Here is a 14443-nt window from a genome sequence, read left to right on the forward strand (position 1 = left end):
CAGGACTGTCCCTGGATGAAATCATCCCAGGCTGAGAGAGATGTAGCCGGTAGACTCATAGAAAGGGTTGGAAGAGACCTCAGGAGGTCACATCTAGTCCAACCCCCTGCTCCAAGCAGGACCAGCCCCAACTACATCATCCCAGCCAAGGCTTTGTCTAGCCAGGTCCAAGGATGGAGACCTGACCACCTCCCTGGGTAACCTGTTCCAGTGCTTTACTACCCTCTTAGTGAGAAAGTTTTTTCCTAATATCCAACCTCAACTTCCCTTGCTGCAGCTTGAGCCCATTGCTCCTTGTCCTGTCATCTGCCCCCACTGAGAACAGCCCAGCTCCAGCCTCTTTGCAGCCCCCCTGCAGGGAGTTGAAGGCTGCTATTCAGTCCCACCCTTAGTTGTCTCTTCTGCAGACTAAATAAGCCCATTTCCCTCAGTCTTTCCTCACCAGTCCTATCCCCCAGCCACCAAACCATTTTCATTGCCCTCCACTGGACTCCCTCCAACTTCTCCACATAGTTTCGGTCATGGGGAGCCCACAGCTGGACACAAGACTCCAGATGGGGCCTCCCCAGTGCTGAATAGAGTGGCAGAATCCCTGCCCTCCATCTGCTGGCAATGCTCCTACCAATGCAGCCCAGGATGCCGGTAGCCTTCTTGGCACCACGGGCACACTGCTGGCTCATATTCCGCTTATTGCCCACTGTCACCCCCAGGTCCTTTTCTGCAGAGCTGCTGCCCAGCCAGTCAGCCCCCAGCCTGCACCGGTGCATGGGATTGCTCCATCCTAAGTGCAGGACTTTGCACTTGTCCTTATTGAGCCTCATGAGATTTCTTTTGATCCAATCCTACAATTTGTCAAGGTCTCCCTGAATCCTAACCCTACCCTCCAGCATATTGACAACTCCCCACCAGCTCGGCATCATCTGCAAACTTGCTGAGAGTGCACTGCATCCCATCTTCTATGTCGCGGATGAAAATATTGAACAAAACCAGACCCAGGACTGACCCCTGAGGCACTCCACTTCATAACAGCTGCCAGCTAGACATCGAGCCATTGATTACTATCCTTTGAATCTGATAATCCAGCAAGTTTTCTATCCACCCAAGACCCTGGAAGGAAAACTTGCTGACATGCTACTTGAAGAAGGAAGTTGTGAGCAGGTCAGAGAGCATCTGACCCAATAGCAAGGAGACAGGGTGCGTACCAGCGTGAACTAGTAACCAAATGGCTGGATGGGTGCTAAAGGGCTGGCTTCAATCCTGGGGACTGGAAGACTGGTCCACCCCCAGGCCAGAAACTTTCCATATCCCTGTTCAACCTTTGCCTGCTCAGCAAAAGCTAGAATCTGAGTGCACCCTTCTGCACTCAACTACTGTTTCTAATGCTGCATGATCCAGACCTGATTAAAAGCCCTTTTAAAAACCACTGAAATAGATGTATTTTTTGTGATATTTGGATCAGAGCCTATTGACTTCCCCCCGATCTTCATTGCAGCCTGCCAACCCTTTGGCTCAGGAACCCTGTTAAGTGCTATTAACCCCACCACAACAGCTTGGCTCTAGGACAGCTGAGCTCAGCAGGACCGAGTCCAGGGACAGCTTCAAATCCCAGCCCTCCTGCTGGCTGAGTCAGAGGTATAGGCCTCACTAAAATGACTGGAAAGGATTAATGGCTACAACTGCCTGGAAAAAAAAACCTTAAAACCAGCTGAAGCTTCTGGACCTAGCAGGGCCCTTGCAAAAAACCCCCCCAAAATGACATGTTCTGCTTGGTACATGGGGAGGGGAGGATACCAGCGCCGGGAGGGGAGCAAACAAGACATGCTTCAAGAATGCAACAACCAAGGGCTGCGTCTACACGAGATGCTGACTGCACAGTTGTTGCTGCACCATCATTTAGTACTTGCAAATCCCAGTACTAAATGACAGCGCAGTAACCGGCATTGCTGTGGAGTAGCATCCCCGCACGGCTTCCTAGTGATGCTGACTGCGCAGGAGCTCGTCACTACTGTGCAGCAGCAGCGCGTCATGGGTCATGCCCTGCAACGTTACTGAGCAGTAGTAATGAGCTACGGTGCAGTAAAGAGACTCATGTAGATGCGGCCAATCTGGGTGGATTCAGAGTTACCCAAAGTTTTGTGCTAGGGACAAAACACTCTTGGTCGTTTCCTGATTTCGAATTTGGTACACGTGCAATCAAGACTAGGTTGGTTCGACATGAGGGTGCACTGGTGTGCGACATCATTTGATTGCAACCTATAATGAATAGGGAGTAAGGTGTATCAAGGGGAACGTGTATAAGCAGTTTGGGAATGAATGCATCCCTGTCAGAAACCTGCTCAGCTGTCAAGAGTGATTCAAGGAGGTTCCAGTAACAAAGTCACCACTCGTACTTTGTGCGCTCACACGTGGAGACAAGAGGCTGTGCGAGCTGCAATGCCATGCACAGTCCCTTCTGTCCTTAAATACGGTCTTCAGATCCAAATCTCACTTGCCACAGAAGTCAAATGTCCAGTCAGATGCAAGGGTGGACGTAGCAGTCATCTCCGAGGCAGTGCTCCTTGCCTTGTTCCAGTAGAGACTCTCCCCCCACGGCAGGGCATCACTCCGACATGCCTCTCTTGCCACCCGTCTCTTGGATGTTACTCCTTTCCATCGGTATTTCTCCAGACCATTGCAACGGTTGGTGTGAAAGACAGTGTGCAGAACTGAGTTTTGCAACAGAGGATAAACATTACCATGCTACCCACATGCGTTACCACCTTCCATGGACGGTCCTAACACTGCTGCAAGGCAGAGCCGCGCTATACTCCCCCATTTCACAGATGGAAAAACCAAGGAAAAGAAAGGGCACTGCTTGCCCAAGGGCCCATAGGGTATCTAATGGGCACACTTGGGTTTATCTCCCTTGCCCCCCCTCACACACACACCTTGTCCTGACCATTGCACATAACAACATCTTTCTTGGCCCTTTGATCATTGAAAAGATTTGTTGGTACATGAATAGGAGTACAGATCCACTCTCATCAGCGAATGAATCATCCATTCGTTGTTCACCTCCACCACTGCTGCCGCCTCCTTTTTTGCCTATGCTAGGTCTACACAAAACTTGGCACGACAGAGTTTTGTTGAAGCCTGTAGATACTGGTGGAATAAAATGCAACTGTGCGGATCTAACCAGACGTATCCCTAATGTACAATTGGGATGCCAGGGGATGTTTAAGTTGCTGTAACTCTCACGTTGGAGGCGTGCATTCTCACAGTCATATGCAGAAACCTTGCCAGAAGTTTAATGCCCACATTTTGCTTCATCAGAAAAGGCTGGTCCAATCCATCCATTATTTGGCTTGAAGCATCTCAGGCTTGAAGACACCATCACACCAAGCGAGAGCGCTAACAGATTCGTTGGCAAGATGGGAGATCCTCAGAGCTGCTTTGTGAATGATGCTCTTACCAACTTTACAGACGAAGGTAGCAAAACCATCGTTTTGCAGAGCAGCTGCATCATCTGCAGAGCTTTCTGGCCGTGGGAAATTAAATATTCGTTCCCAATTCAATCAAACCAGGTTAAAAAAAAAAATCACTCCTGAGATTTCAGGACCAGAAAGTTTGCCTAGGTTTAATCACATTTATTTGTGTGTGTGTCAGGTTTGATTCTGTAGTTTTGGTAAGAGGGTAGACAGTGGATTTGTACGGGATGGTTTGGACAGAGAGGATCCTGTCTCAGGCAGGGGGTTGGACTAGATGAGCTCCAGAGGTCCCTTCCAGCCTGATTTCTCTATGATTCATTATCAACCTTCAAGTGTGTTAGAAAATCAGCATCCTTTCCTATGACGCCCACCTCGCTGGGGTCATCCGACCCCAGTTGTCTTTCCCCCCAAGTGCAGCGGGGCAGGACCCGAGGATCTTGTAGGGTCCCTTCCAGCCCCTAACAACTATGACTCTATTAATGCACATTCACCACCCGTGCCGAAGGAGCTTGGCAGTCCTGGGTGAAATCCTCCTTCCTGCAGAAACCCAGGACAACACATCAGCCTCTTCCACCACAACTAGAACCAAATACCAGACTCGTGACTCAGCCAGGGAGGCCACGCACCTCCCTGGCAGTCAGCTCCCGATCTTGCTTCATCAAGCCAGCGATCCCAGGTGAGATGAAGGCTGCCTGCCTTTTACAATCTGCGCCACGCACTGCAGCAATAGTTTCAGGCAGGGGCAGATTGTTCCACTTCTGCAAGGCGTCTCCAGCTAGACGGTCTGCATCCTTTTGCTGCCTCCCCTTGAAGTCTCGTGTGAGAGATGCAAAGCTTGGATTTGAACTGTAGCACGGAGGAGGACAGAGCCCACAGCTCGCTTACCTTGATCGTTGGGGCTGGTCCTGCTTGGTGCCAGGGGATGGACCAGATGCCCCTTCCAGCCCTCATCTCTTATGACTCTACGATCCTACTTTCCACCACTTTGGCATAGCCTTTATTGGTAATGCCAGTGCATTTCTCCCCCTTTAACGGAGACACCCCAGCTCTCACCATTGTGCACCAATACACTTTGCCCCGCTTTACCGGAGACACCCCAGCTCTCACCATTGTGCACCAATACACTTTGCCCCGCTTTACCGGAGACACCCCAGCTCTCACCATTGTGCGCCAATACACTTTGCCCCGCTTTACCGGAGACACCCCAGCTCTCACCATTGTGCGCCAATACACTTTGCCCCGCTTTACCGGAGACACCCCAGCTCTCACCATTGTGCACCAATACACTCAGATAGACACTGCAGGAAAGGCATCATTACATAAACCCTGAAAAGGGATTTCGATGTGGCACGCTCTTGAACTCTCATTTCATCAGTGACTTAGCTTGTGCAGTGTGACTTTAAAGCCTCCCCTTATGCAATCGGCCAAGCACAAATGGAGCCAGCTTTCAGGCAAGTAGACACGCACAAGAGTGGCTAAAAACCCTGAAGTAAGGCAGTGTAAACTTACCTTACATAAGAGGAGCACTCATATTTTCCCTGTTGTTCAGCCGCCGCCGCAGATCCTCTGAGCTCTGGGGCCCTGAACTAATTTGTGGCTTTAAAAAGTCACTGCTCACCACACCCACATCTCCCTCCCACAGCTGATCGGCCGAATCCAGCCGCGCACAGATCCAGGCCTGTCTCCTGCATTCACAAACACACACGCACACCGGGCCCCGTGCCACAGTGATGTAACCCCACTAAATAAACAGAAGTGTGTGATGTGTTGCCTAGTACTTGTGTTTCTCATAAAGCCAGCGGTGAGTCTATGTTAGAGGAAGGCAAAAACACACACGCCACTTCAAAAGAAAGACATGCAAGGGAGTTTCTTCCCCACCGCGTTGTATCCCTGACTTCAAGCATCTAACGTATCGTTCCAGCTCCCGGCCGCCTGTTTCCTTTTGGGACCTTGTGGTTTCCAGGATAATTTGCTGGACGGATGCCACACAGAAGTGACTTTGGTTTGCAGGGATCACGCTCACGTATCGCCTTCCTCTGCTGAACGCTGGCCCACATCAGATCAAAACAGAGAAAATAAATGCTTCCTGCTATTCAGAGCGCAGGGCCTGGGATATAACAGAGCTGCTGCCCCGTGTCCCCAGGCCAGCAGAAAAGCCAGCTTGTATCAGCCATTATCAGCAACGAACGGAGTGGTTTTCCACCCGAGCCCACCCATGCACCCCCAGCGACTCTGCACAAAAGCTTGGCAGCGTCTCCCACTCGGGCTACAATGTGCAAATCCCCATAAAAGCGCCCACTGCCTATTTACACCCCATCAAAAAAAATAAAGAAATGCTGCTAAGCAAAGGCTCCTGCTGCCCCTTTCTGCTCGCTGATGAGCAGGAACAAAGCCCCGCTCTTCCCCCCCCTTGGTGCTCTGACATGTTATGAGTCGCCGGTTTTCGCTCCAGCTGTAGGATTTCAAATAGTGCTAAAGTCACTGGAACTTACTGGGAGAAGCGGTCTGGAGCTCATCAACTCCCGCGGTACAATACGAAGCAACTGCCTTGCGTATAACCAGGGACCCGAGCAGCGTTGGTAGCCGACAGAGTCTTTGTGCAGACAGATTGCTTTATTGCACCGACTTCCTCCCTGCTCCCCGGATATCCACAGGGCTCCCTGGGGTGGGACGTGCACCATAACTCACTGTCCACCTTGTCAGGGGAGCTTTCTCTGCACTGATGTGCTGGCCAGCTGTCCTATACGGCAAGGAGAGGATGGAAAGGGGGGGGAAATAAATGAAGAGTGAGCGATGGGGTCAGCATGTGTCTGCACTGTGGAAAGCTGGAGGGCTGCGTGGTGAAGACACGGGGCCATGCAGTAAAGCAGCTAAGTTTTATTCACCACCTATTGCTTATGGGACTTTGGTCAGGTCTCTCCACTTCCGAGCCTCAGTTTTCCCCACCTGTAAAATGGGGATATAACTGCAAGGTAGGCAATAAGACACCGGGCCATGCAGTAAAGCATTTGAGTCTTATTCATCACCTATTGCTTATGGGACTTTAGTCAGGTCTCTCCACTTCCAAGCCTCAGTTTTCCCCACCTGTAAAATGGGAATATAACTGCAAGGTAGGAGATAAGACACTGGGCCATGCAGTAAAGCATTTAAGTCTTATTCATCACCTATTGCTAATGGGGCTTTAGTCAGGTCTCTCCACTTCTGAGCCTCAGTTTTCCCCACCTGTAAAGTAGGAATAAAACTGCAAGGTAGGAGATAAGACACAGGGCCATGCAGTAAAGCATTAAAGTTTTATTCACCACCTATTGCTTATGGGACTTTGGTCAGGTCTCTATACTTCCGAGCCTCGGTTTTCCCCACCTGTAAAGTAGGGATAAAACTGCAAGGTAGGAGATAAGACACTGGGCCATGCAGTAAAGCATTTGAGTCTTATTCATCACCTATTGCTTATGGGACTTTGGTCAGGTCTCTCCACTTCCAAGCCTTAGTTTTCCCCACCTGTAAAATGGGGATAAAACTGAGAGGTAGAGGAGACTTTGGGAAATGTAACTCCCCTTTCACATAGGGCTTGGAAATCACAGAGATGTGGGTTTGGGAGGGACTTCAAGGGTCATCTGGCCCAACTCCCTGCAGGAAGACCCAAGTAGAAGGCGGGATGGGATAGTAGTGTATCACGAGAAGCTTGTCCCCCCCTTGGTTGCCTGCTCAAGGCGTTCAACAAGAGGGTGGGAGGAGATCTTTGCTCAGGGGAGAGCTCCAGTTGAATGCTCTCAGACTGGAGGAACGGCAGGCCTCGCTGGCAGCACCCCAGGCAGATATCTAGTGCACAGTGCAGGGCAGTGCTGCAATGAAGGATCACTTTGCATTCCAGCTTTGGGTTTGGCCTGTGCACGCTCCGCACAGAAACACTCCTGCCAGGCAAGTCCAGCTCCCTGCCCAGCCTCCAACAGAAGTCACTCCGAACTTCCAGCCCTGAAAACAACCCCCAAACTCAGCGTTAGCTGTGGCTTTTGAGGCACATCGCCCCAGTGTCACGGGGGTGCCATCTCTTCCTTTTACTAGCAGGCATTAGCTACCGGGCCCTTCTCATTACGGCCAAAGGATCTTTGGAGTTTGCCACCCCTTGGAAAGTCCTGACCATTCAGCGTTTGTTTCTATCCCACATCAGGCCATGATCTTTTGCTCACATTTTGCAGAAAAGTGTTTGGATTTTTCTTTAAGTTTGATGGAAACAAAGACACAACTATTCCTGAATAGCCAATGCATTTGACTCATGTCTACTGACGGATTCAAATACTTCATTTTGGAGTCCTTTCAATCCTTTCAATCCTGAACGTCATTTCCCACCCCATTGCAGAGTTGTAGTAATTGAATCAGGCGGCCTCATTTTACCCTACGGGCCTGCCCCATGGCTAGAAAGCCCCTCCAAGGCACCGTGCAGAGCTTAGTCTGGGGGAAACTGTATTGCATAAGGAGAGGCATGGGTCTCCACCCACCCCAACCCACAAGACAAAACAGGGGCCTGAACAAGCCTTCCAAAGAAGCAATGCTGGGACAAAAATACTAACCCATGTTCCCTTTTTAAATCAAGCTAAAAATAAAAGCGGTTTTGCTTCAGCTCCTCCCTGCACCCTACAAGAACATCAGGGCATGGGCACACAGCATCTGGAGCAGTTCCCACGCAGCGTAACCCTGAAGCAGACAGACATGCACGCAGGGTAAACTGGTTTAAATTTGCACGGAACAATTCAAAAGCAGACGTGGAAAATCGAGTACTATTTCGAAGCAGTTCAAGGTTGCACATGGACACTGAGCGCTCCATGACACAGGGCTGGTCGGGCCTCTGGGCATCCCACAGTGCATTGCTCCTCACCTTACACACACTGCTGTTACTGGCTGCTTTGGGATGTAGCCCCCTCCTCTTTTCCTGTTTTGTTGCCAGTTTTTCCTCACAAGCGCCCTTGCATGGCAGTCAATCAGAGGTCTCTTTCTAACAGCCAGCTGGGTCTTCACTCCTTACCCAACCCAGGCCTCTAGGTTCCCACAGCCCCTGGGAACCAAAAAGCATGGATCCAAGCACTGCCCCCTCCCCAAGGCAGGCAGATGCATTGCAGACTTGGGTCATTTGCCAAACTCCCAAAGTTTATTGAACTCGCATTTAGGAAACAAGCAGAGAAGTGACAACAGCCCTGGGCACAGGGCTACCATGAAGGGCTGGGCTGAGCCCCCTGCCATCGGAGACGCAGCACTTCACACCCCATCCACGGCATTTTGGAATATGTGCGTCCGTACCCAAATGCACAGTGTGCAGAAAGGTTTAATGGAGAGATGCCCGCTTTTCCCACTGGCAAGTTCCCAACCAGCTCCGGTCCTCCTGTCGGACCTTGCACCCATTCCAGGGGGTGCCCAGGGCAGTGGCCCCATACAGGGGCAGCATCAACTTCCCTTCTCTCTCACACTTTCCACCACCTCTTAGTGGGACAACTGGTCTCCTACCTGCATCCCTTGACAGCCCACTTCTTCCTCTCCCGTTTCAGGTGACTGCTCCTTAAATCGCCCTCTGTCCTCAGTGTCCTGACACTGTTTTTTGCACCCTCCAACACCTTCAAACACACTCAAACATTTAGGGATAAGAGATTGGTGCGCTTAGTCCTGGCTTCAGATGCCATGTGGTCTTTTGGGTAGCGATCTGGACTGGATCTCAGCACACTTCGGTTCTGTTTAGGGCTGGCTGGGCAGGCAGGTTTCCTACCCCGCAAGAAACTAAAACTTCAATGTTTCTCTCCGCTGAAATCAGGATGGAAAGTCCAAGCTTCATGTTTGTCTTACCTGGTGAAAAATAAAGGTCAAAATAGAACAATATTTCCTTGACTGATCAGAAGCGAGTCCACTTCTGGTCAGCCAAGGCAATATCGTTCCATTTTGACCTTTATTTTTTTTAGGCCAATTTGATCTTTTTTGTAAAGTTGTGAAGCAACATTACTTTTCCACTTGAAAAGAATGATCCCCACCCCCCACCACCTCCACACCTCACCACCAAAAAGCCCCCAAACCAAACCAAAGAACAGGATGCATTGAACATTTCAAATGATTTCTCAAAACGGAGTTTAAAACGTTTAACTTGGTTCATTTTTGCAAAAGAAATGACCGATTTTTGCAACCACGTTTCAAGACGTTACTTTTGTTTTTCCAAGCAGCGAAAAGTATTTCAGGCTATTCTCAACTACCTGCTATTTTAAACCTCTGGACGGTGGTGAGACTTGCAAAGGGAATAGGTAAGACGTGCCCAATGTTGTCTAGATTCCCTTCAGCGCTGGAGCTACCTCTTGCTGTATGAACATATCATTTATAGCAGGGATGTCACACTCATCCCGGGCCCTGGGTCAGATCCAGACTGAGGGCTCCTCCTGGGTTGGATCTGTGGAGGCCGGAGCAACTGCAATGGGTCCAGGTCTAGGACAGCAGTGTGGGTCTGAGGACAAGCAGCAGCATAGGTGAGGTTGCAGGGGTCCGGCAGTGGGTAGTGGCACCAAGCGGTGGCATGGGTGAGGGGAATAGGGTGGCAATGGGGCAAATGAAGACTGTATCTGCATGCCCTCACTTACCTTCCCTGCCTCCAAATGTCCAGCTGGGGTCCAGGGATACTCCACTAGACATTTGGGACCCATTGGCTATGCCCCCCTCAAATCCCTGCCAAACAGAATGGGTCCATGAGCTGTATGTTTGCCACACTGGTTTATACCACGGTGCTTCCTTAACGATCAAGAAAATCCCAGCACTTATGCATGTGGTTGCAGACCTCATGGAAGTTCAGCTCCCAGCCCAAAAAACTGAGAAGAGCTGCCCTGGCCCCTAGCACGGAGCTGGGATTCTTCAACCTCTAGATACTACCTTAAATGCAAATAACCAAGAAACCCTTTCCCCAGTTGGAGAGATGAGAAGATCACGTATAATGAAAATGAAAAACTTCCCTATTGCATCTCAGGATGCCAAATGCTTTGCAGTAAGAAGTCTGTACTTGGTACCAACCAGCCTACAGAGGGGACCTCTACAGCTCACGTAGCACTTCCCGAGATCATCTCCTCCTGCTTCCACCTATTTCAAACCCTAGACCTAGACAGCTCAGAGACCTCACCGCTCCAAGCAAACCCAAACTACTGACCCAGGCTTCCCCCAGCGACAGTCATCTATTCCAGCAGAATCTCTAAGGAAGTTGGTTCATAGTACAAGTTCCTCTATTTTTTTTAGAGCTGTGGGACACAGTCTCCTCTTCCCCAGGGGAGGTACCGGGTATTAATGTTGCCACGCTGACTCAGCTGCAGAGGAAGTGATTTGCAACACAAATGCTGAAAGGGGCAATGCCAGCTCAGGCTTACAGGAACTATCTATTATAAGCCAGCAGACGGATGTATTAATATACAATATAATTCCAGGAATAACCCTGGATCCAGGGAGCCACTAAATCAGCCGAAGCATGCACCGAAATGGAGAAGAGCAGCCCACACTGAGTCTTATGCAATGCAGTGACAAAGCCATCGCCCCTGGGCCATCGCTCTTCAAAGCAAAGAACTCTTCCTCCTAACTGCTAACTTCCTTAGCTTCCTCCAAGGTTAGGTTTTATTGTGGTACAACTCATGGTGTCACCTCACGCTAGGTTTCTTTTATTTGTTTAAGGCTAGAAAGTCCCTAAAGTTCTTTGCAGGAGGCGTCATCTCCCACCATCTATCCACAGTCCTGAATCTTTGCCAGCACGAGGTAGCTTTGTCTCCCTATAAAGGTCAGATCAGCAGCGTAGCGGAGCTAAGTGACACAGTCCTTTAGCTCGGGCACTGGGCGCTCGTGCCTTTGGATCCCAAGGTCCCAGGTTCAATCCCCATACATTGCCAAATCAAGGGGCATTGATTGCTGCATTAGCAGAGCCCTAATGCAGGTCGTACAGAAGGAAAGCAAGCCTGAGCTGTGAAGTTATCACGGAGTCCTGCTTCTTCACATGCATGAAACAGGCTGTGCTAAGGGGACTGTAATAAAGAGTGGATGGTATCAGGCAGAGGGGATAAGATTACAAATCACAATATGGCCGGGTGCATCCATCTCCCTCCCATGACCCAAATCTCTACTTAGATGGTCTTCCCTATTCTACCACCTCTTACACTTGGCCAAAATGACTGAAGTGCATTTAGACAATGTCCCAGTGCTTTCCTTTAGGGAAAACGATGCACGTGGGAGCACGCCCAATTTGCAGATGCCATGGTTTAGAAGCCAGGGACTTGCAAGGACCATGGGATCCCAATATGACCTCCATCTCTCTCCACACACACAGCCTCTGATCTCCAGAGCACACCCAGAAATAAAAGCAGTGTCTGAAACTCGAGAAACTATTTACTAGGTTTCTTATTTTAGCCAAACCTGACTGGTCTGCCCAGCCTTCATCAGTCTAAGACCCAGCTGGAAGCTTCCTAAAACCAACCTGGAGCTCAGTGAAGTGTAGCTAGATGTCACGAGCCAAAAAAGCCACAAGGCTCACAAGACAACGATGAGTTTGAGGCGACTTTTTTGCACCAGTTGGTCTATATTCTGGGACAGATCCAGTCTGGTGGATCTGAATCCAAAGATATAGCAAAAAAAAACAAAACAAAACAAAACAAAAAAAACCCTCCAACTGCAGTAGATCTGAATGCAAAGATATAGCAAAAAAAAAAACCCCAACTGCAGTTTGCATTGGGTTTTAGAGGGTTATTTTTGGTTCATTCCAAAGAAGCACTCAGGAGATTTTGGCTGACTGCTATGAACAGAAATAGCACAGCTCTTCAGAGCTGGACGTGTTATCCTGGCAAAGCTGAAGCCAAAGGGTCGGTGTGACATTGCTAACACAGGGAGTGCTAGACCAGACACGCAATATCCCCCTAGATTGGAGTTAATTGCTGTAAAGCCGACTGAGGGCAGAAGGGATCCTAGCATCGAGTCTAACCTCCTGAATCACACAGGCCTCACCCACTCGTTTCCGTGAACCCTGCTAGTTTTCTGAGGAAGTCATCCAGTTTTGGACTTCAACTGAAGGCGAATTCAGAGAACAGTCATGACTAGCCTGGGTCATTCTGAAAGTGCTTTTGGAAATCACCTTTGAGGCCCAAAATGGAAATAAAATGATAGATGGGTTCAACATCTTAGCATAAGTACAACTGGTTGCATCTTCTGATGGGACGGTGGAAATCCTAAAGGGAATGCAGTTGGAGCAGCCAAGACGAATCTCTGCAATATCTCCCAGGGCCAGCGCTTAACCCAACTGACTTGATATAGGCTGTGTATGAACATAGCAGGGAGAAGCAGTGTGAAGACTAGAGGCAACCCTCCACTCCCGTCGTGTCCAAGCTAGGCCTGATAAGTTCAAACATCCTTATAGAAAAAGCCACATCTCAGCTGACCTGATTACGCTCAATTCAGTGGTCCTGTAACAGGCTGGAGATCTGGCTCTGGTGAAGTTGGGGCAGCAGAGTGAAGGGTGCCAAGCTCAACTTGAAGGTTTGTTTCCAAATTGGGTCACTTGACCTCACCTGGGAATATTTTGTGGGGTCCTACAGGCAGACGGGCAAAGCAACGTGGTAAAACAAACTGAGCAGTGGAGACTCAGGCCCGGCTTGAATATTTGGCCCTTAAAAGCCCCTCTTGACAATTCGAGAGCAGCTTTCCCTCCAAAGGGAAGGAGGGAAGAGCAAGACTGGTTGGAAGGGAGGGACAAGGAAAGAGAGATGAAGAACCGCTGAGGATTTTCCTCTCATTGAGCAGCTGCTTAATGTGATCTAGGGGAACTATCCAGATACAGCTCTGCTCTCCAAAACAGCTGCTCTACTCCCAACCGCAGCCAAGGACGCATGGAGGCGAGAGGAAATGTTTCAAGGACTCTCTCATGGCGAACATTAAGTGTGGCATTGATACCCCAAAATGGGAAAAACTAACTCGGGACAGGGCTACATGACAATGCCTTGCAGGAGAAGGTACATCTTCCTTTGAAGAAAATCACCTTGCCCTGGAGGCAGACAAATGCCAGAAATGGAAGGAAAGGAAACAAGACCTAGATATCTGTGGTCTGACCTTTTATCCAACCCCAGCCAGAGAACTGGATCTAGGATCGGCTTTCTTAGCCATCAGTGTGCTCATCTGCAACCCTTTATATGATCCATGGGAGTGAACATCCTTGATCACAAGGGATCATCGCAGCTGCCACTGCCGAGCATGATCCTTAGGGCTCCTCTGCATCAGCAATCGGCTGCAACGTGAGGTCGGACTGAATCCATGCCCATTAATTAGCTCCTTTGCAGAAATGCTCCAGGTGGGCAGGCTGATTACACACCAAGCACTGAGTAAGCGCCTCCAAGGCATGTTCTTGTGGCAAGGCAAAGGAACCGCTGAGCTGTAAATTCACATCCCTGCTTACTTCGCTGTGACATGCCTGAGTAAGCTGGTGCCTGCCTCTTCCCAGGATATCTAGTCTCTGCCAAGTTATCTATCATGCAGCTCATACGTCTGCACGACTGAGACCGTGACTGTGAGACTCAATGGGGTCTAGTGGCACTCATGCACAGCCCATCCACCTCAAGGTCCTCTTGCCAGATATGGAGGTAGGTTGACCTGTCCTGTCTCTGGGACAGAAGCAGCATAGGAGCAATTATTCCCAAGGCAGTTCTCAGCAGAGCTCACCGACTGTGTTGCATTTCCCTTGGGAGCTAATGCATGGGGAACAGTAGCCTGGTGCCTTGATACACCACTGCAGGAACATCAAGAGTTAGGCCAGCCACTTCCATAGCTCTCCCTGGGGGTCTGCAACATCTCTACAACCCACCAGTTGAGAGACCCTGTCCTAGCACACAGGGTACTGGGCAGCAGAATGGATGAGCTGGACTCCGTACTCAACACTGCCACCACCCAGCTGTGCAACCTCTGGCAAGTCACTTCATCTATATCCGAAGGCCTCTCTACAC

The 14443-nt window shown here is 49.8% G+C and overlaps 1 protein-coding gene across 4 annotated transcripts in view; it reads right to left on the bottom strand.

Annotated features, from left to right (window-relative positions):
* The window catches only part of ALS2CL (ALS2 C-terminal like), a 91356-nt gene that overhangs the window by 45703 nt on the left and 31210 nt on the right, over window positions 1-14443 (bottom strand). Inside the window, exon 1 of one of the 4 annotated variants that reach the window (XM_019480711.2) lies at window positions 5960-6042. The exons of 2 other annotated variants lie outside the window; for them this stretch is intronic. In XM_019480711.2, the coding sequence (XP_019336256.1) occupies window positions 5960-5983 (24 nt within the window). In that variant the 5' untranslated portion in view covers window positions 5984-6042. Of the gene's footprint in view, window positions 1-4976; window positions 5360-5959; window positions 6043-14443 lie in introns of those variants that run through there. One more of the 4 variants, XM_014602750.3, reaches the window with a different exon arrangement.

The sequence above is a fragment of the Alligator mississippiensis genome, chromosome 5 (assembly GCF_030867095.1).
Source record: "Alligator mississippiensis isolate rAllMis1 chromosome 5, rAllMis1, whole genome shotgun sequence".
Classification (NCBI taxonomy): Eukaryota; Metazoa; Chordata; order Crocodylia; family Alligatoridae; genus Alligator; species Alligator mississippiensis.